We start from the raw sequence: 21,946 nt of genomic DNA, 5'->3' as shown, positions 1-21,946 counted from the left end.
GAAGGTAGAAATTCTCTTGGAAAAGGCTTTTCTGGCCTCAATAATACACTGGTTGAATTACACTGGGAATCAGACATTTGAAGTTACAGAAAAAAAAGTACCAATAACTTTGCAAGAAAGTAATTCCATTACACATAGTACTTTTATCACTACTGTATAGATATCCTTCATTTGATGTTTTATATATAACATGACAACATAGAATTCTTTACTAATTTTTAAAACTAGTAATTTACTTGGATAAAAGTGAAATCATCTTCCCAGCAAGTCTTTTACTATGTGGGCTAGTTTATATTACTAGGATTAGGCCTCATACAAATTTAGGACTTGTCTTCTTCTGTAGAACTATCAAGAGAGTATTGCAAGAATTTTTTTAATATTAATTACAGTTTATTAACTTTGCATCCCAGCTGTAGCCCCCTCCCTCATTCCCTCCCAATCCCACCCTCCCTCCCTCATCTCCTCCCTGCCCCTTTCCAAGTCCACTGATAGGGGAGGTCTTCCTCCCCTTTCATCTGACCCTGGTTTATCAGGTACCTTCATGACCCTTTTAAATTATCTCCACATATGAAAATCTGAGTATTATTTTAGAAAATATGTTGTTCAGTATGGTGAGACCTCTGCTTTGGGTTTCTGCTTTGTTTTCTGTCAAGTTCTTCCCTTACTGAACACCTGAGGTAGGCAATAAAGTGAGCTTTAGAAGCCACGTGCAAGGTTAGATGGGGGGGGGGGGGACAATGCTAGTCTGCTAGAGCAGAAGTAGAAGATGTGGTCAGCCATGGGTTCTCAAAGCCAAAACTTCTGCCTTCTCATTCCTGTGGCAACTGTCTGGGAGAAGGGAAGACAGTTGCATTCAGAGTATTGGCTTCTGCCTACTCTTCCCTTAATTCATTCAAGAAGGCTGGAATCATATCAAGTATCTTTTCTGACCACAGTGGTATAAAACCAAAAAATCAATAACAGGAAGAAAATTGAAAAAATTCACAAATATGTGGAAATTAAATAACGTATTCCTAAGCAGGCAACAAGTCAAAGGGAAACAAAGGCTAACAAAAATCTTGAAACAGATGAAAATGGAAATAGGACATGGCAAGCTTTACCAGAGAAAGCAAGAAAAATGCTAAGAGGAAGCTTATAAATATCGAGATCTGTAAAAAAGAATACAAATCTGGAGTGTAGCTTAGGGCAGAGTGCTTTCCAAACCCAACAGAAACAAAGGGATGACTTTAATTTAATTTTATACCTAAAGATGAAGTTCACAGAAGGAAGAAGAAAGTGAAGATTACAAGTAAGCCAAGCAGGGGAAACCATAGTTAAATCAGCCAAGTTGAGAAATCTCTTTTTTGTTTTTATTGACCTAAATTGTTTTCATATATTTTGATCATATTCTTCCCCCAACTCCTTCCCAGATTGTTTTTCACCTCCCTACTTACCAGAGTATACTTTTTTTTGTAATCTCTCTCAAAAATTCAAAATAAACAAACAAACGAGAAAGCAAAAACACTCCAACCGAACAAGACAAAAAAACCAAGCACACAAAAACCATGGAGTCTGGTTCGCGTTGGCCAACTTGTGGGGAGGAGCCCTCCGGTGGAGAACGGTCACTTCCCTGGAGAAAACCAATGTTTCCTTTGCCGTAAGGTATTCATTGCACTTAGCTTCATGGGGTTTGGCCACTTTTACTTTTCTGTGCTGGGATTTCAACTGGCTTGAACTTACGTAAGTCCTGTGTATGCTGTGATAGTCACTGAGTTCCTATGTATATCCATCCTGTTGTATCCAGAAGGTGCTGGTGCCTTGGAGTCTTTCGTTACCTCTGGCTCTTACAATCACACTACTTCTTCCCTGAGCCTTGCTGGGAGAAGCTTAATATAGACGTCCCATTTAGGGATGAGTATTCCAATGCCTCTCAATCTCTGCCTATTGCCTAACCATGGTTCTCTATGTTAACTGCCATCCACTATAAGAAGCTTCTCTGATGAGGTCTGAGTGAGGGTCTGGTCTATGGGCATAGCAGTAGGCCTTTAAGAATCATTTTATTGCTATGATCTTTTAGGAAAATAATCGTAGTAGGTTTTGCTTTAGCTCTAGGTTCTTGGTCACTTTAACAATGCTAGAGATAGCTTCCTTCTCATGTGGTGGCCAATTAAAAAAGATTGGTTGGTAACTTCCATAATACTTTGCCACTATTGTACCAGTATATCTTGTGGGCAGGTTATCTTTGTTGGTTGCAGGGTTTATAGCTGGGTGATATTGATGATCACTTTTCTTCTCTGCTGGTATGCAGAGTACCTTCAAGGACCGTGGTTGTTAGTGTTGGACACCAGCTCAATTCCTCCATGTTCAGTTTTGTTATTAAGTGGTGTCTTCGGCAACAGAGCCTTCCCAAACTGATAACTCATTAGCTAGACTAACATGTAAAAATAAAGCAAATAAATTTTAAGTACAATGAGACATTTTAATTGGGTATTTGTATGTTTACAGGAATATAGAGAATTTTAAGTGATTTTGTGAACAATTATACATAAAAATTTCTAACTTCGAAGAAACAGATACTCTTTTAGAAGATAAAACCTACTAAGACTGACTCATTAAGAATTAGAAAACCTATGGAAGGAGAGTAAGTCAGCATTAAAAAAAAAAAAATTCCCAAAGGGCTAGAGAGATGGCTTAGCAGGTAAGAATACTTCTTCTTCTTCTAAAGGACCAGAGTCTGGTTCCCAGCACCCACATGTGGTGTTTCACAACTGCCTAAAACTCCAGCTCTAGGGTATCCAGTGCCTTCTGCTGGTCTCCGTGGGCACTCAAACACTTGGCATACATTCACACAAAGCGTATATGCACAAATCGACAACAACTACAACAAAAAACAACCCACCCTTCCCCTGCAAAAAAAACCTTCCAAGAAAGACAAGTTCGCGATCACATGGCATCACTACTAAACTCTTCCAAACATTTACAGAAAAATCATATGTGAATGTTTTCAAAGTTGTCTAAAAAAAATTGAAAACAAGTTGTCAAACTAATTGAACAAGGCCAGATCCTTTTCTTACCTATGCCACAGCCAGCCAAAGACACCTCAAGAATAAAAGACAGTATTGGGAACAAAGAAACAGACTTTGCAGCTCTGCTAACACAGTAAGTTGATGAGTACATTAAAATGATCATACATGACCAGATGGGACAAGTTAGTAAGTGTGATATACCACAGTGGAGCTTAAAATTTATATTATTATTAAAGCAAGGTCAGGGAAACAATATGACAAAATTCAGCATGATTTCAAAAAGCTCTGAAAAAATTGGTTAGGGAAAAAATGTACTTCAGTATAATGAAAACAAAAAAACAAAAAAACAACAAACTTGATAGGCCCCACAGCTAACATCATATTTCATGGTGAAAAGCTGAAAGATTTTTTTTTTGATATAGTCAAAATGTGTGTATGAAAGTGCCGTACTCAACCCATTATCTTGTACAATTGACACATATGAATAAAAAGTAAAAAGATCAGTATTAAGATAAGACATAAGCAGAAAAAATTTGTGCTGAGCTGGAATCACTAGAGCAAGGATAAGCATCACAGTGAGAAATAATAGCATAGCTGGATTGCCTGGTTTCAAACTATCTTACAAAAGTACAGCAATCAAAACATCATATCAGCATAAAACAGGGCCTAGAAATAAATCCATGCCTACCAGATCAGCTAATAATTGACTAATAGGTCAAGAGCACACAGCCAGGAAAGGCTTCAGTAAATGTTTGGGTAATTGGATTTTGATATACAGTTTTTGATTGTGATATCAAAACATTGCATTGGACCTCATACATTAGACCAAGTACAAAAATAGCTTGACTTAAAAGAAAGACCAGAGACTACAAAGTTTGTAGAAGTAATAGAAAATGTTGAAGACATGACTCAAAGCAAAACACCCTGTGTGCCTCTAGAAGGATTTAAATTAGAGCAGCTATTGCGGAAGATGGTATAGGAGTTCTTAAAAAACTTAAAGTTGGAGCTACCACGTTAGCCAGCAGTCCCATTTTCTGTTATCTATGTTTGGAAAAGTAAATCAGTGTCTCAAACTAAACAAAACATTATTTACAATAGTGAAGAAATGGAATTGACCTAAGTGTCTAATGATGTATGAATGGCTAATATCACCTAATATAAACATAGCAAAATAGAGCAGATAAGGGAAAATACTGTATGTTTTCATTTGTATGTTGAATCTAGCCTAGTCATATTTAATGGAGTGGAATGGTGCTTGCCAGATGCTGAGGAGTAAGGAGTGTTGGTCAAAAAGTACAAAGTTTCAGTTTCAAGATGGACATGTCTGGGATCCTAATTTTAAATATGATAATTGTAGTTAACAACATTATAATGTGTGCTTGAAATCTGATGAAAGAAATTTCAAGTTTTCATACCAGATTTAAATAATTAACCCAGAGAAATGATGGATATAGTTATAAATGTGTAATAATTTTAGAATGTTCATTTACCATGTTACATGTCTTTTTTATTATTATTTTTTTATTTAACTTTTATTAATTACACTTTATTCATTTTGTAACCCCCCATAAGCCCCTCCCTTCTCCCCTCCTGGTCCCACCCTCCCCCCTCCTTTCTGCATGCATGCCCCTCCCCAAGTCCACTGATAGGGGAGGTCCTCCTCTCCTTCTTTCTGATCTTAGTCTATCAGTTCTCATCAGAAGTGGCTGCATTGTCAGGGTTCTAGGTTATCTCCATGAGTAGTCCTTGGTTGGAGTATGAGTCTCTGGGAAGTTCCCTGTGTTCAAATTTTCTTGTTCTGTTGCTCTCCTTGTGGAGTTCCTGTCCTCTCCAGCTCTTACTATTTCTCACTTCTTACATAAAATTCCATTCACTCTGCCTGTCAGTTGGCCATCAGGCTCAGCATCTGCTTTCACAGTCTGCATGGCAGAGGCTTTCAGAGGCCCTTATGATGCTCAACTAAGATATAGAAAGGTTTAATGCATATTGTTTGCTACTTCATCTATCCTGTTTGAGTTTTCTATATTTAGAAGGAGAAATTGTGAGCTTATCTTTCTGTATAAGTCTATAGGGTAGAGTGAGTTAACTCAGCAGAGGGCCTTCAAATTTTAATTTCTTTTCCCAAAGCTACAAATACGATAAAATTTGCAGTGTGTAGAAGTTTTTAATCTCTTTCCAATCTATCAATGTAGGACCAGCTAAGAGTAGCTTGGGAAATGCTTTTCTTCAGCTCTTTTTTCTTTGTTTGTTTTTCCCTGTTCTGGTTTCTTTATTTTATTTTATTTTTTCTAGATGCCTGTTTTCTTCCTAACAGAGAGGGCAAGAAAAAAAAATGTGGATTTGAATGGGTGGGGAGGTGACGAGGAACTGAGAGAAGCTGGGGAGGGAAAACTTTTATCAGAATATATTGTATAGAAAAATCTATTTTTAATAAAAAAGAGGTATGTGACACTTCAAATAATAGTTCAGACATATTATAAAAAATGTTTTGTTTCTATTTCCGGAGCTATATCAGAGAAGTTACAGGCATGAAAGATTTATTGCCAGAATAGTTTTGAGCTGAATGAAACTAAAATGTGCATTAAATTTTTCAACAGATCACAATAAATAACAGATTATATCATAAAGGGATCAAATAATTAAATATTTATTTGAAGTTTTGTTAGCCCATTCCTAAATATTTATTTTGGAAAGTTGATAGTTGTACCACTTTTTAAAATGAAGGAAGAAATAATTTAATCTTGATTTATATTTGTTTTCCAATCACTTGTAGTATGGATGGGTCTATTTACTATATACTTTCAAATTCAAGAGTAATACCCTTTTTCCTTTAAAATATTTTCTCTGGACTGGTGATACAAATCTCAATGGTAGAATGTTTGTCTAGTGTCAACATAGCATCATACACTAAAAAAGTAGGGAAGGAGAGAAGAAGAGAAAGAGGGATGGAAGGAGGGATAGAAAAAAGGAGGGAGGGAGGAAGACAGAGGAGAAGGGAGAATATTTTCTATTATTTTTCAAAAAATTTATTTTAAAACTCTTTGGATCCATATGATATGTTAAATAATTCCTCAGAGGGCTCTTTTCCAGTGCTAAATATTTGTGATACTTGTATAGAAATAACATCACACTTAGCCTTTCTTTGCTCTTTGTTCTTATGGTACTACTTTATAGTTAAAGCAGTGGTAGCAAGATTTTTTTCTAGAAGGATATCAGGAATGCAGAAAGTCATGTGCACTTGGAATTCTTTTCGCAATTACAGTTGAGTTTTCACAGCCCTAAGTTCTCTCTCAGTTTTGAAAAGAACTCTATTGTTGGCCTGTTGCACAGTGACAAGATCACAGGCACACGACTTCAGTCAGCCTAGAACGAGTACTTGATTCTTTTCATTTTGAAACTTGTTTAATTCTGCCATTAGTTTTGCCGCTAACCCCCAAGAAAACCTCTGGCCATTTCCATTGTGTATCAGCCACAGCCGTTCCTTACAGTAAATAGGGCTCTTGGCAGAGGAGGCATCCCAAGCACAGGGCTTATTCTAATGGACATGCTGTACCACTTTAATCTAACTCTTTCCCCATCTGTTCCTCCCATAACAGTGAATGAAAAAAAAGAACATATTTTATGTTTCAGGGTTACATTAGTAAAAGTAAGATAAAAGTGATTTAAAAGCATGCATATGTTCTCAGTACAATACAGTCTGCATCTGTGATTTTTTTTTTCTCTCTCTCATGGTTCAGACACAAATCAAGAGGAAAGCCGCTCATACTTGATAGAGTGAAAGTTTTTCATGGGAAACAGGGCTTCACCATCAGAGGGTCTCTTAATACATTTTACAGCTAAAAATGATAAAACCTCCATGAGCTGCCAGAATAAGGATAGATAACTGTAACATCTATTGCTGGAACATCTGGCAGCTTTTCCTGAGCTGGATTGTTACTGCCACATGCAGACGAATGCACAGCACCTGTCTGGAACATGCTGTTGAGGCAGACTTCTTTCTAGCACTTGAGAGGACTACTTCAGTGACTGTTGGGCACCACCCAGGGGATACAAGGGTGACTTAGTAGGGTGTCTCAGTTTGGAAACAGCCCCTTTTGTTTAAACATTAAAGGTAGAACTTTTTGCCCTTTTCTTTTTTAATCTGCATACATCTAAAGGGGACAGTGGAAAGATGGACGGTTCTGGAATTGCCCCTTCCCTCTTAAAATTCATAATCATGTCACTTTGGGCACATGGTTGTTATTTTTCAAGGCATATTTTCTATGACAATGACTAGGTTAATAATACCTTTAAGATGTTAACGTTTAATAACATTGTCTGTGAAATCCTAAGTTGCTGGAGAGGTACCAACTGTTTTCTAAGGGTATCTATTGTAATGGGCATCAGTTAACACATGCAAATCAGAGTCCGAGTTCTCTTAAATCAGTCAAAGTTCATCTACCTAATGTAGTGACTCCAAGTATCAAAAGGGAAGCAAATATTTCCCTTCTTTCAACTCATTTTCTCTGTATTCAAGTGCTTATCATTTTTGTCACATGTTAAGGTTATTGTCTGCACACCATTGTATCTGTACTAATGTGAATATCGTGAGGAAGGGAGGGTGACTCTATTTTTCATATCAGCTGGCAGATTGCAATGCAAATAGTTTCCACTGAATGCACACAAGACTTAACTGATGGCTTAGACCTTTAGCCTTGTGAGATACAGCCTTTCCTGGAAGGGATGATTCTTTCATGAGCCGAATCCCAAAAGGGAGCTGGTGGTGGCATATGGTTTCCTGTTTTAAGAGAACAAGAGCATTCTTCATCTGATTTGTTTTTAAATGTGAAAACATGAATGCTTGTTTTGAAAATTCAAATGGAAAGTCTGGGGTTAATTAAGGTGTAGCATACCTAGAATGACAGCATGTTTTCTAAGAAATGAAAATAGAAATTCCAGTAAAATTAACTGGAAATTAACTCTCAGTGAACTTTCTTTGATGGCTGTAAACTAATTAAAATAGAAAATTCACCATTTAGTTTCTCAGATTTATGTTATAGGAGGACATAGTGCTACTTTTCAAAGAAGAGCAGATAGATGCTTGGTAGCTCATAAATCATGTTTCGTGATTATGGTACAGACGCCAAGAATGGCTAAGGGAACCAGGCACAAGCTCCTTGCTATCTTCATCACTGTTCTACTACTGTGAAGAGGTACCGTGACCCAGGCAGCTCTTACAAAAGAAAACATTTACTTGGGGCCTTGCTTACAATTTCAGAGGTTTAGTCCATCATCATCATGACAGGAGATAAGGTGTTAGAAAAGCAGCTAAGATCTTTACATCCTTATCCACAGGCATCAAGCAGAGAGAGAGAGAGAGAGAGAGGAAGAGAGAGGGAGAGAGAGAGACTCTGACTGAGTGGACTTTTGAAACCTCAAAGCCCTAGTGACACAAGGTCCCCAACAAGGCCACCACCACTTCAACAAGGCCATGCCTCCTAATCCTTCCCTGAGAGTTCATCAACTGGGGACTAAGCATGCAACTATTGAGCCTATGGAGGTTTACTTCATTTCCATTTTAAGTAAAATTTAAGTTTGTTACAAATATTATTTTATGTGAAATTGGATCATGTAATTGATAAAGTTGTAAATTTATGTGCAATTTTAGCAGAATTATCACAAATATCTGTGATAATAACATCTCACTAAACTGTACTACATTATTGTAACTATGATATTGCCCTGTTATTATCAAGGCACAGAATATTTTTTTAAATTTTTATTTTTTATATTAATTACAGTTTATTCTTTTTGTATCCCAGCTGAAGCCCCTTCCTTCACTCCCTTCCCACCCTACCCTCCCTCCCTCATCTCCTATGCCTCTCTTCAAATCCACTGATAGGGGAGGTCCTCCTCCCCTTCCATCTGACCCTAGCTTATCAGGTCTCATCAAGAGTGGCTGCATTGTCCTCCTCTGTGGCCTGGTAAGGCTGCTCCCCCCTCAGGGAGAGGTGATCAAAGAGCCAGCCACTGAGTTCATGTCAGAGACAGTCCCTGTTCCCTTTACTAGGGAAACCACTTGGATACTGAGCTGCCATGGGCTACATCTGAGCAGGGGTTCTAGGTTATCTAGGTTATCTCCATGAATGGTCCTTGGTTGGAGTAAGTATCAGTCTCAGAAAAGACCCCGGCACAGAACATTTTACCCCACAAGAATCTTACAAACTTCCCTCTAATAGTCACAGTCATTTTTCTTCTGTACCTACTTTGGTTCCTAAACCCTCAGAAGCACCTGTAGATTTTTGTATTTACTTTTAATCTTGCCAACAAGAATGTTCTATAGCTGTAACTGGCATCTCAGTCCTTTACCCTCAGGAGGATGAAACAGAAGGATTGCAATGTCAAAACCTGCCTGGCCTAGAGAGTGAGCTCAAGACCAAACCAGGCAACATAATGAGAATGTGTTTTTTTTTTTAATAGAAGAGTAAAAAGAGGGCTGCGGATATGAGAACTTCCAGCACGTATAAAACTCCGGATTCATTCTCTTCTGAGAAATAAAATAATATCCAAAGAATGGCATATAACTGGAATCGAACAATTCCCCGTGGTTGTCTCTCTCTGCCCTACGCAGGACTCTTTAGAGATCCATCCATGTTGATGTGTGTATTAATACTTTTTTAATGCTATTAATTCCCTTTTATTGTTGGATAATGATTCACAGTAGAAAGATACTACATTGACTTAGCCACCCACAGTCTGAAGACTTGCTAGTGTGTTCTAGTTTTTGGCTGTTAAAATTAGAGTTAGATTATGGATAGAGCTCAGTCATGAAGTAATCACCTGGAATTGTGAAGGCAAAAAAAAAAAAAATTAAAGAAAGAGGGGGGAAAAAGTTGCTATAAGAATGCCAAAACCAAAAAGCGAGCAATCATGTAAACAGGCGAAGGATTTTGTTAGCTGTTTCTTCAAAGAAGAGATGCAGTGCTCAACACATTCACGAGAAGGTTCAAGATCCCCAATCTTACAGAAATGCTAATGGAAACCTCAATGGAACACAGGCTCATAATTCGTTACGATGGCTGTGATAAACGCATGCGTGTGCATGTGTTCCTGTGCACACGCGCAGATGCACACACAGAGGAGGCAGCCAGCGTTGGTGAGTCTATAGATAAGTGGCGACTCCGTGTGTGTGGTGTTAGCAGGAATGCCTCATGTGTATGGCTTCTCTGGAAAACCAGCATGACAGCTTTCTTCAAAAATGTGAAGCGGGGTTTTCATTTAATTCAGCAGTCCCACTTTTGCTCACAACCCTCCTGCAAGCTGAAATGAGGCCCGTATAAGTTACTGGGCCCTAGTGAGAGATCTCTGTATGCAAATGTTTATTAAAGCACCATACCAAAAGTTAAAGCTGGCCGAGTCATCGGATAATGAGAGGACAGGCGGAACTGTCATGTGAACAATCAATCAACCATTACACCACTTTAAAACGTACGGAAAATTATTACGCACTCTACACTATGGATAAACCTGAGGGCAAGTGAAATAAGCCAGCCACAAAAAGATATGTGTGAGATATCTATAATTGTTAAATTCATGGAGATTGAAAGGGGAATGGCAGTTGCCAAGGGCTGGGGGCGAGAAAGGAGGAGCAGGTTATCACTTAGTGGCTGTGGAGTTCAGCATCCCAAGATGAAGAGTCCAGGGATGGAGGCTGCTGCTATTGGCACAGCATTATGAAAATACAGTAACACCACTGAACTATTCACCTCGAACTTGGTGAGACGGTAAGTTCTATTCATACAAAAATAATTTTAAAGGCAGAGGGGGCCTGGAAATGAAGGTAGAGGCACTGCCATGCACTTACATATATTCATATGCAGGCTTTCATATGAATATTGTCTTCATTTGCGGAGGAGGGGAATGCCAGGTTGCATCTGGTAATTGTACATTTAGGCTTTTATGAAGATGTAAAACTTGTTTCTCAGCGTGTCTGTCTTCTTTAACATTGCCATTAGCATGGTGCGTATGACCTTGCTTTCCTTCATCTTTGCCAGTGTGTGGTGTTAGCATTATTGTAATTTTAGCCAACCTGATGACTATGCAGTAATATATCACTGTGGTTTTAAGTTGCACCTGCCTGTTCACTAATGATAAACACCATTTCATATAATTATTTTTTTTACCTGGATATCCTGTCTAGTAATCGCTATTTCCTATTTTTAACCCATTTAAAAATTGTTAAATTTGGGTAGCTAATTGTTTAGTGTGCATATTTAGTCTCTTGTTGAATTTTTTTTTTTACAAATGTTTCCCCTTGTTTTTAGCCTCAAAGTAGAGACTTTTAAAAAACAGAGTTTCAAGATTTTGACATATTCCAACCAATCATGATTTTGTTGTTATGGAATTTGACTTTTGTTTTCAAGCCTCAGAACTTTTTTATCTAGGCTTAGTACTTGAAGATTTCCTTACATGTTATTAAAAAACTATTAAGTCTATGGCCTTTCTGGGGTTTTTTTTTTTTAAAGATTTATTTTATTTCATGTCAACGCCTACATGCATGTATGTGTCATACGTGTGCCTGATACTTGATGGAGGCAGAAAAGGACGTTGCATTCTCTAATACTGGACTCAGAGGCAATGGTGGGCTGCCACAGGGGTGCTGGGAACTGAACCCAGACCTCTAAGAGCACTAACTGCTGATTCACATCTCTAACCTCACTGACATTCTTTAATAATTGTCACTGGACCTCTTAGGTTAAGGCCCTTTATTTATTTATTTATTTTTTTTATTTATTTTGCTCAATAATGAAGTAATTAGCTACTCCATCACTATTTATTCTGGCCCAAAGTCCTTCAAACTGTGAAGCATAAATTGTTATTTCTGTGGGCCTAGTTTTGAGTACTCTGTAATGTTCTGTTAATCTGGTCACCTGTTTACTGCTGTAGAAGTCGTGAGACCTGGGGGAATGGAGATGATGAATGGTGTAGACTCAAGTCTCAGGCAACAGCCAATGGTATTCAGAGTATCAGCCATAGGTGGAGGACAAGCTTATTTTTCCATAGAAGCATATAAACAAATATTAGTAGCTAGTTGTCAATAATCTGAATAATCAGAAATAAACTCACTCCTATCCACTATGCCTGGGAGGGGCACAAAAAATAACACGCCAATAACAAGTTCATGGTTTTGAAGAAACTGAGGTCACAGGACTTGTCCTGCTTTCTTGGAGTTTTCTCACAAGCACTCATATTTCTCCTTGCTTGACTTCATTCTTGGACTGTGTTCCGACAACCACCTATATCTCTAGAAATTTATTAGTAGTGATATAGTGTGTCTTGATATTGCATAGACACATTATCTTTGTTCTTTTTCCAGTCGTTTTAACAAATTTAATCCCTTTGCTATTCATATAAGCAAGCAACTATCAAACTTTAAAAAACTTCTCAACCATTTTCCCTTTATTCCTTTTAATCTATGTTCTTTTAGATGGACTTCTACTGTCTTTAAGTTTCCTTTATTAAAATTTTCATTAAAATCTATTCAGTTTCACAACATTCATTTATGTATTATGGTATTGCATGTGAAACCTAAGGCATTATACATGCTCATTAAGCACCAGGCCACCGAACTACAACCCAGCTAGGTAGTAGATATTTGTGGTCCATTTCTAAATGTTTAAAAATCAGATTCCTAATTGCAGGTAGCACCTAATTCCACACGCACCCATGTGTGAATGTATGTGTGTATGTGTTTAGCTCCAGATGTTGGCTGATGTTATTTAATTTAGAGTAATGCCTTACATTTCTCGTTTTGCATTTGGCCAAGATACTCCTGAAAGTCACAGGAGGAATGTGTGAGGGAACAAGTCTCTCCTCTCTCCCTCATGACCTAATGCCTCGCTCGTTAAGTGAGGCAACTCTGATTCAGCCTTAGATTACTGCCATTGTGTCCCTCTTCTTGTAAATAGAACTTGAATCATCTGCCCAAGCCCCTGTCTATGCAATAAATGGAAAAGGAGAACTGAGGTAGAACTGAGCCTTCCTCTGGAAGCACTCACTGTACCCTGAACTCAAGGCAGCCACTGGCAGCCTTTGTTTTTGTCTGCTTGATGATTTTCCCCAAATATTTAATAAATACTTGAAATATTTCAAATCACCAAAACCAAGCGGTGAGCCATGAGATCATATACACACAAATAAAACTGTATGAGCTGAGTTTATATATTTAGGAGTGGTGTGTGTGTGTGTGTGTGTGTGTGTGTGTGTGTGTGTGTGTGTATAGCAACAGTTAAAGAAAAAGAGACGATAGGCCATGAATTTAATATAAAGCCAGGTGGAGGTAGGAAGGATAAATGATGTAACTATAATATAGTCTCAAAAATAAATAAGAGTTCAACAAATTAAAAGAAATATTTCAAATCAAACAATGGGGTTTTGGTATCCACAACAAAGTTAACTGTGGCTAGGAATGGTAGTACAGGCCATTAACTCCAGCGCTAGGGAGGTAGCGGCAGGCAGATCTTTGTGAACTTGAGATCAGGCTTATTTACATAGTGAGTTTTAGCATAGTAGAGAGTATACAGTGAGACAGCACACACCACACACACACACACACACACACACACACACACACACACACACTCACAGACACACACTTAAAAACAAACAAAAAAAAGAGAGTAACTTTAGAGTTTTATTTTATTTTTGTGTGCTGGTCCAAGTTCACACATTTTCCTTGAAAAGCAAAACATTTATGGCTAGGCTTGATCTTTGGTGTCAAAGCGGTTTAAGCTCATGGTTGAGAGAGCCACCTGTTCTGCTTGCTTGAATGTCTCCTGGCAGTGTCTTTACTGTTGTGGTTTCCAGGCTGTTGACAAGAGGCTTCCGTTCAGGTTCTTTTCAGGTGCTGTTGAAATATGTACCTCATGTATGCCTGGGTTGCCTCCTGTTGGATTTTCTTCATGAGCAATTCATAGACTGTTTTCTGCTGTGACATTACTTTCTCATATACACTCAAGGAAAGCTTTTTCCACTCAACAGGGCTCAGAAGTCTTGACTGGAGTACTTCAAAAATAGGTCTAGTTTATACTTTTATAAAAACAAGTGATGTCTGGTCAACTGCTAGCTTAGAACAGCACAGATGTCTGAGTCTTTCTGAGACAAGCATTGCTGAAGAAAACACAAATGTATTCAGTTCCCCACTCAGGAAGACCAGGATGTGTTACCCTTGCTTTGCTGAAAGAGAAGTTGGTCTCGTGTGGGAAGAGACTGGTGGAGAAAAGGCTTGTGGCAGGTGAAAGCTGTGATGTAGAGACTCAGGGTGCTTTGGTATTTTCCATCTACAGTCCTGCAAGAAGACAAGTTGGACTTTTTTTTTTTTTTATTAGTGGACAATGCTGATAGCTCATATTATGCACTTGGGAAATAATGAAAATAATAATCAGAATGACCATTCCTAACTATTGGAATTCTTGAATTTGGAATTTGCATCCCGCTTTGTCCTGAGTGTGACCCTTAGTTTTTGGTTGTTTGCCAAGAACAGAGGTGCCTCAGCTCTCTTCCCAAGCACTCTGGGTAGTTTCCTGCTTGCATTCAGCTGAGAAGAGTCATGCTCAGGGTGGGGCCTGGTAGAAGGTGGAGCATTTGCTTTGTCCTATAAAAAGCTCAGCACAGGTTATTTGACAAAGGTAGTGGAGCCCAGATCCCTTTTCCTATGTATCAGTGTTATTCCCCTGGTGGCCTAAGAGAGAAAGTGTGCTCTGGACTTGCATTTTGCTTTCAGCATCTATAACATTGGAGTCATCATTGGTTTGTGCTTTTTTCTCATCTCTCCTTTTTTTTTTTTTCCTTTTCTTTGTGTATGATTGTGTGTTCAGGTATACGTGCATAGCAGATAATCTCTCCTATCTAAATCATGGTTGGTACTAGGAATCCATAATTGGCAGAAACTAGTACCATATTATGTTGATTTTTTTGCCATTTATTTATTTGAATTTATTTTAATTGAAAATAAAATTCTTCATACAATATATTCTAATCATACTTTCCCCTTCTCTTAGCTCCTGCCAGACCCATTCCACCTCCCCACTTATCCAGTTCCATGCTCTTTTGGTCTCTCTTTAAAAAACAAATGAACAAAAACAAAGAAAACAAGAAATACACACCAAAATACACAGATACACAGACACACCACAAAAATTCAAACCAAATTATACAAGTAAAGCAAAATACCAATATGATTTAAAAATGCTCAAATAAAGCAATATGAGGAAAAAAAAAAGTCTACACAAAAACCATTTGGTTTGTTTTTGTTGGCCAACTACTCCTGGGCACGGGGCTTGCCTTTAAGTGTGGTTAATATAACCAGTAAGACTGATCGGAGGGGAGGAGGTGTCGATTGCATATAGTTTCTTGGTTAGGAGTGGAAGCCCATGTCCACTGTCTCTTGGTGCTGGGACTCGGTCTGGCTTGAACTTATGTAGACCCTGTGTATGTTGCCACTGTCTCTGTGAGTTTATATCAGCCCATAATGCTCGGTTTTCCCCTAGACCCAAGCCTGTGCCTGTGCTTAACTACCCTAGCAGTGCCAGGCATGACTTCCACATCCTGTAATGGGCCTTAAATCCAATCAAAGCGTGGCTGGTCACTCCTACAGCTTCTGCGCCACTTTGTGCCACTATTTAAGCAGCACATCTTGCGGGCAGGCCCCCACTGTATGTCCCGTGGTTTGTTGCTGTGTAAATGATTACCTTGCTCCCTCGGCGGCATGGTCCTTCCAGCACCATGAATGCTAACATACTACCAAGTTTAGTGGCCTAGAAGGAATCCTGAAACTGAGCACACTTTCCTGGGAGGGCTAGGATTATATTTGCTTCCCTTTTGAACTAAAAAACTCTCTGACTGTCGCATGCGTGTTTGTGTGCACCTATGTGTATAGGCGTGATGTGTGTGTGAGAGTGTGGATGTGCATCTGACACATTGCGTGTGAGCATGTACACACGGAGCTCAGAGGACAGCATGTAGGGGTTGTTTCTTTTTCTGCTATGGGATTTGAGAATTGAACTCACTTCTAGGCAGCAAATGCTTTTACCCACTGAGCCATCCTGCTAGCTCCAATTTCACGTTTTGTTTTTTAACAGCTGAGGATAGAGTTTGGAGAAGGTGAGCAGCTGAATTTCAGCAGAGACAGATGGCCAGCGTTCCTCCCGTATGTGTAACTTCAGAAACAAAACTGTGACCAAACTCAGCTTATATGGGCCAAGGCTTTCAAAGTGGCATTGCACTGGAGTTAGGCAAGCATTTAGTAGCTTTTCTGACCATGTACCTGGCACAAGTTTCAGAGAGTTAACAAATTATCCAGGGGCTGGAGAGAGGGCTCATTGGTCAACAGCTGATAATGCTTTTGATGACTTAAGTTCAATTCCCAATACCAATGTTAGGTGGCTTACAACAAACAACCTGTAACTTCGGTGCAGCAGGGGTTTAAGGCCTCTGGGCTCTGTAGGTTCTCACACTCAGATTCGTATACACACTCTCCCCATATACAATTAATAATAAATAAACAAACAAATAAAATTTAACAAAAAGATTAAGGCTAGGAACCCTGGTACCTTAAGCTTTAGTTTTTATCTCGTTTTTCTAGGAAGAAACATGAAAAACAAATTGATATACAAAGGAAACTTTTTTTTTTTTGACTCTTATTTAGGCAAGTCTATTTGGGTGGTGGTGAAGGATTTGCCTTTGGGTCTTGGTTTTGTAATGCAGTCCCTCCTGATAGTGTTGGTCAGTTATTTAATCTGTGCCTTAGCACCCTTATCCATAGCACTAGAGACACAGGCATTGCACTGAAGGCTTATGAAAACTACCTGGGTAATTCACTGCATTCAGTGTCTAGGACACTGATGTTTGCTATTATTTTTTTTTTATCTCTTCCAACAGTCAGGAGCATTTTCTATATGGTTTTAGCTGATTAAATTGTTCAAAGTTAATGGGAACCTTAATGATACAATGAGTCTTATTTTGGCTGCCTCAGGCTTCTGGGACCTTGGGTTCTTGCAGAATGAAGGCTGTTTTTATTTAGCTAATTTGTTTATTATTGATGTTGTCCCTTGACCCTTTGGTTTCAGTATTCGGGATTCCACACTGAAAGATCGGAATCTGACCATGACAGCCAGTGGGGTGGAAGTCCCCTGACTGATACTGCCTCCCCACAGCTCCTGGACGCCGAGAGGCCTGGCTCTCAGCACGAAGTGTCCTGTGCCTACAGGCAGTTCTCAGACCGCAGTTCGCTGTGCTATGGCTTTGCGCTGGACCATTCCAGGCTGGTGGAAGACAGGCACTTCCACACCCAAGCCTGTGAGGGAGGCCGCTGTGAGGCAGGAAGGTACTTCTTGGGAGCACCACCTGCTGGGAGAGACCCTTGGTGGGGCTCCAGAGCAGCCTTGCCACTTACCAAGGCCTCCCCGGAGAGCAGAGAAGCCTATGAGAACAGCATGCCTCACATCACCTCTGTCCACAGGATCCACGGTAAGAGCCTCAAGGACAGCAGATTCCCAGCAGAAGGCTGGATGCAGAGGAAATGACCCCTGTGGTTTTTCTACCTTTGATTTATAGAAACCCACACCAGTGGGATTTTTAAAAACTAAGTCCATCCAGCTTAAGTGTATTTATTTGGTAGTGTTAACCTCTCTGTGACAGGTGAGAGAAAGAAATTCACCTCTCTTTTTAAAAACCATAAAGAACAAAAATTAAGCCTCGAAGATTTCGTTCGTTTCAGTGCCATTCTCAGTGTTTCCACGCAGCAACTGTTTATCAGTGAGAGAACTATCTATTGTTGTGTTGCAAAGGACAGTCTTTGCTTAGCAGACTACAGGTTCAATCATAGACGGTTAGCTTCTCTGGGAATCAAGTACCAGTTCCTGCCTCTCATCACTATGACAACCAAAACACCATGCTGAAAGAGGTGGAGCAGCCACCAGGATTCACCTTGGGGTGGTTACACAGCTTCACCAGCCCAGAGAAATGAACACTAGTGTTAAAGCTTTAATAATTGGTAATACTTTCTTCAAACTAAATTATTCTGTAAATTACAAAGTAAATTACTTTTAGTAATTACTTTCTTCAAAGAAATTGAGTTAAGAAGAGTCTATTCTGGTCATTCTAAATGTGAATCTAGGAGGGTGTTTGATAATCTCCCCATTTTATTAAAAGTCAGTGACATTATAAAAGCCCTTTTGATACTCTCCCTGCTTTAGCCTGAGAAATGTGCTACAACACGTGCCCTCACACAGAGTCCTCGCTGCAGAGACTTCTATGAGCAATTTTAACTTTTTTCCATTGTTGCCTTTTATTTTTCTGCTCCTTCTTTGAGTAAACAATCTGTTATGAACCAAGAAACATTTCTGTAGTCTGGTATTAGGAACCCAGAGCAAAGGGCAATTACTTGGCAGATAAAGGTGAAAAGTAAAACTCTGGTTTAACCTATATGGGCTGGAAGAAAATGTTAGAAATAAAACAAGAAAAGCAGAAAGTAATGGTCTGGTGACACGAGGCTCTTCTGCAGCATTCCCTCAAATGTCCCTGCCTTTTCTATTTTACTTCAGACTTCGGATAATTTAGTTTATGAAATGTGTTTTGCATGCATTTCTTGTCAGTGTCAGACTTGCCTCTTTGGTTCAGAAAAAAGTTGTTATAAAAATGTTAATATTTATTTATTCCAGACCTTGTTTCAGAAATGAGTAGTTTTATTTCTGTCTCAGCAATAACCAGAGTTTCCATTGTTACCTTGGAAGCTAATGTGCTCTACTATTGACAGCAACATATTTATTTATTTTTATTACAACATATCTCTACAGCTATGTCATCCATCCATTCATACACCCATATACAAGCATTTTTATCAACTCCTATTTTTTTTAAAAACAACATTAGAGCTTTAGTGTAATCTCATTTAAAATAAACCGAGAGTTATTTAAAAATTTCAGTGACTTATTTAAAATATAATGGTTCAGATTATACAATTGTCTTCTTTAAACTAAACTGACTTTTTTTTCCATGCATCCGTAAAACATGACAGTTCTCTAGAAAATAGCACAAGCCAAATTGTATTCATCTTCCCCATAGTATTTGTAGATGTGTAGGTCTAATAAGATATGTAAATGGAGAAAATATGACTGTATTTTACTGTTTCACTAATTGACATTTTAATTCATGGGTTTTTTTCTTCTCAGAAACATTTTATAAATGTTATCTGCAATGAAAACCCACCAATTACATATGAATCTAACGTATATCTGAATTCTAGTACAAATGTGAATATTGTGTCATATAGGCTTGTTTCTGTTTCCAATATTGCATTAAATGAAAGATGTAAGGTTTTGTTTTGTTTTTGGAAAGAAATACGTGTGTGTGTGTGTGTGTGTGTGTGTGTGTGTGTGTGTGTGTGTGAATTTTGACACCACTTACTTTTTACTTTTTGTGATGTAGGTCGAGGTCACTGGGATGAAGATAGTGTGGTCAGCTCTCCAGACCCTGGGTCAGCCAGTGAATCAGGTGACCGATTCCGCACCGAACAGTATCAAAACAGCCCTCATGAACCTAGCAAAATTGAAACTCTCATAAGAGCCACCCAGCAGATGATTAAGGAGGAAGAGAACAGACTACAGCTAAGGAAAGCCCCTCCAGACCAACTGGCCTCCATTAACGGAGCCGGGAAAAAGCACTCTCTGTGTTTTGCAAACTATCAACAGCCCCCACCGGCAGGTGAAGTCTGCCGCAGCTCAGCTCTTGCCAGCACTTCGCCATGTGAGCATGTGCAGCAGAGAGAGGGCAAAATGCTCAGCCCTCATGAAAATGACTATGACAACAGCCCTACCGCACTGTCTCGGATAAGTAGCCCGAGTTCTGATCGCATTACAAAGTCCAGTCTCATCTTGGCTAAAGACTATCTACACTCAGATATGTCTCCTCATCAGACAGCAGGGGACCATCCTGCCATCTCTCCAAACTGCTTTGGCTCCCACCGGCAGTATTTTGATAAGCATGCCTATACATTAACTGGATATGCCCTGGAACATTTATATGACAGTGAGACCATTAGAAACTATTCCTTGGGCTGCAATGGCTCACACTTTGATGTGACTTCTCATCTAAGGATGCAGCCAGACCCAGCGCAAGGACACAAGGGAACATCTGTTATAATAACCAACGGAAGCTGATGTTTTTCTAAACGATCTTGTTCTTCAAGGGTCTCTGGAACATATTTGTCGTTTAATACCCCATTAGCAGCATTTACCATGCCACAGATTGTTAGAAAGGCTAAGTTAAAATTTCTGGCTATTTGACATGCGTTCCTCTGAAATCAAAGAAAACATAGTGCCAAGATTCAGTTGTACACAGATAAATGAGCTAAAAGGAATACAGAAATTGCCCACATACTACAGAGAAACAATTATAGACAAGTTTGAATTGAAAAAAAAAAACTAATACAAATTAAGCATATATACCACATAGAAGGGCTTATGAATGAAACCACTGTGTTGTGACAATCTAGTAGAATTTATTATACACATATATATGTGTATAATATGCTGCTCACAAACCGCCATGTACACTTCTCATGCATAAATACACAAAATAGGTACTTTTCTCTACCTACCACATAAAGCTTCTTAAAGAAGTATCCGTTCCCAAAATAATGAGGAAAAGAGAGATATATCTTGCAAACAAATTTCTTCATGGTTTCAAACTAGTCCACTCATTTGGCTCAGGCGTAAATTAGAGAGGTGATTCTGAGGATGGTACACGAATGTGCTTTCACCTGGCACCCATTATAGGCAACCAGGAAAAGGTGATACTCAACCTTGCTTTTGAGTTAGACAGGGACCAGGAATGCACTGACACAACAATAAGGATTTTTCTGAGTCACAGCAATGAAATTTTGGGAGATACATTAAAAAAAAAAATGTGGCCTACAGGGTAGTAGAATGATACACAGCAACGAGATAAGTATTTTAAAATGTTACAAAGCACAGATATGCAAGTGGAGAGCCTCATGAGAGAGCCTAAGATAAAAGCTTGGGGAGATACACAGGTGGCTCAAAGGGTGCACAGGGAAGCCACAGGAAAATGTTGATTTCCTTCGCTGTTTGTAAACGACGAAAACGACACACTTGCCCATTTGTCCATGTGGCACAGTGGAAAATCCAGTGAGCTGTATGGCAGGATCTGAATTCCGACCTTGCGTGTCACTTAATTTTGGGAGTACAGATGCACCACTCATAGTTTATGCACCTTGGTTTTCTTGTCTGAAGGGCAGCTCCTATCCACGGTTCTGTGAGTCACTGGTCCGCTGAAAGCAAACTCCTAAGCAGTTAAAGCTCTGCTATGAGTTGTTAAGACTGGTGGTTCCGGAGTTTTCATACCCTAGCAGAGGTCTAGATACTTTGTTACTTAAGAAATATGTGGGCTCTTTCAGGCAGGAAGAGTTGCAGTCAACCTTCTCTTAGATGGCAGCCAAATGTAGGTGGTAGAACTTTATGAGGGGGAAGAAAAAATAGTTAAATTTATTTAATGCACTATTCTCTAGTATTCAAAGAAAAGTGACATGTGTGGTTAGAAAAGCTTCATAGATCATATTTTTTAGAATCCCCATGCCTGTTACTCTTGCCATATTTAAGGAGGAGAATGTACTGGAAGGACTTGATAATTATGAAAACATTACATGGAATTGGACACTCAGGGATTAGTACTGTATTTTCATCGCTCAACACAGTCATTTTTGGTGACAGTGTGTATGACAATAAATTGAGAGTTGAACATTGGGTTGTTTGGACATGAGAGAAGAGGCTACATAAAATCAAACAACTACTTCTTGGGTATAACAGAGTGATGTTGTTAGTGAAAATGAAGACAGGTGCAAGGCAGTGAGAAAACAGCTTGTGTTCTTCAATATGCTTTCAACA

The 21,946-nt window shown here is 39.0% G+C and overlaps 1 protein-coding gene across 1 annotated transcript in view; it reads left to right on the top strand.

The window, feature by feature from the left end:
• Sim1 (SIM bHLH transcription factor 1) overlaps positions 1–20,200 on the top strand; it is a 64,482-nt gene extending 44,282 nt beyond the window's left edge. Inside the window, exons 10-11 of the mRNA XM_055616060.1 lie at positions 17,111–17,510; positions 19,470–20,200. Coding sequence (XP_055472035.1) covers positions 17,111–17,510; positions 19,470–20,200 — 1,131 coding nt within the window. The remainder of the gene's footprint in view (positions 1–17,110; positions 17,511–19,469) is intronic.
• Positions 20,201–21,946: the final 1,746 nt, after the last annotated feature.

Source organism: Psammomys obesus, unplaced genomic scaffold, assembly GCF_907164565.1.
Source record: "Psammomys obesus unplaced genomic scaffold, mPsaObe1.curated_primary_1811, whole genome shotgun sequence".
Lineage (NCBI taxonomy): Eukaryota > Metazoa > Chordata > Mammalia > Rodentia > Muridae > Psammomys > Psammomys obesus.
The sequence above is the reverse complement of the archived record's forward strand: the minus strand, read 5'-3'. Positions and strand labels throughout refer to the sequence as shown.